Consider the following 543-nt stretch of genomic DNA (forward strand, 5'->3'; position numbering starts at 1 on the left):
CCTGTAAAACAATACCCTTTTCTTTGAGTATCCCTTATTCAGAACCTTGCTCTAGGTACGTATTACATTAATGATTAATCTAAAAAAATACCATGATTCTTATTTGTGCGACATCATATCAACATAACACATAAAATCATAGACGGGAATGCTTATAGGAGTTCCGAATGACTTACGAACAAGAAATTAAGGGGGAATTAAATGACGCCTTTATCCCTTTACACAACCCCGCCTTAGACGCCGCCGCTTGTTGGTGCCGGAGCGACTCGACGCCCAACTTGCAAGAGTTCTCGAAATTTTCCCCAGTTTTCACCAGACCACGTCGCCTGAGGGAGCCATGGCCACGTTAACAGAACTCGCAGACCTAGACAGCGGCGTGGCAAGCAGCGAGGCGACGCCAGAGAGTCAGACGACGGCGGAGGAGACTGCGAAGGCCGTCGGAAAAGCGGTGGAGGCTGCGGCGGCTCAGGTGTCGTCTGCTGAGGAGAAGGAGGTGTCCACGCTTCCCGAGGACGGGACGGGACGAGGACGGGTGGGTTGCTC

General features: G+C 51.4%; 1 protein-coding gene across 1 annotated transcript in view; it reads left to right on the forward strand.

Moving 5' to 3' along the window:
• Positions 1-244: 244 nt before the first annotated feature.
• Positions 245-543, forward strand: part of LOC119588777 (mitochondrial import receptor subunit TOM22 homolog) — a 15,384-nt gene continuing 15,085 nt past the window's right edge. The window contains exon 1 of the mRNA XM_037937421.1: positions 245-532. Coding sequence (XP_037793349.1) covers positions 338-532 — 195 coding nt within the window. The 5' untranslated portion in view covers positions 245-337. The remainder of the gene's footprint in view (positions 533-543) is intronic.

Source organism: Penaeus monodon, chromosome 24 (assembly GCF_015228065.2).
Source record: "Penaeus monodon isolate SGIC_2016 chromosome 24, NSTDA_Pmon_1, whole genome shotgun sequence".
Classification (NCBI taxonomy): domain Eukaryota; kingdom Metazoa; phylum Arthropoda; class Malacostraca; order Decapoda; family Penaeidae; genus Penaeus; species Penaeus monodon.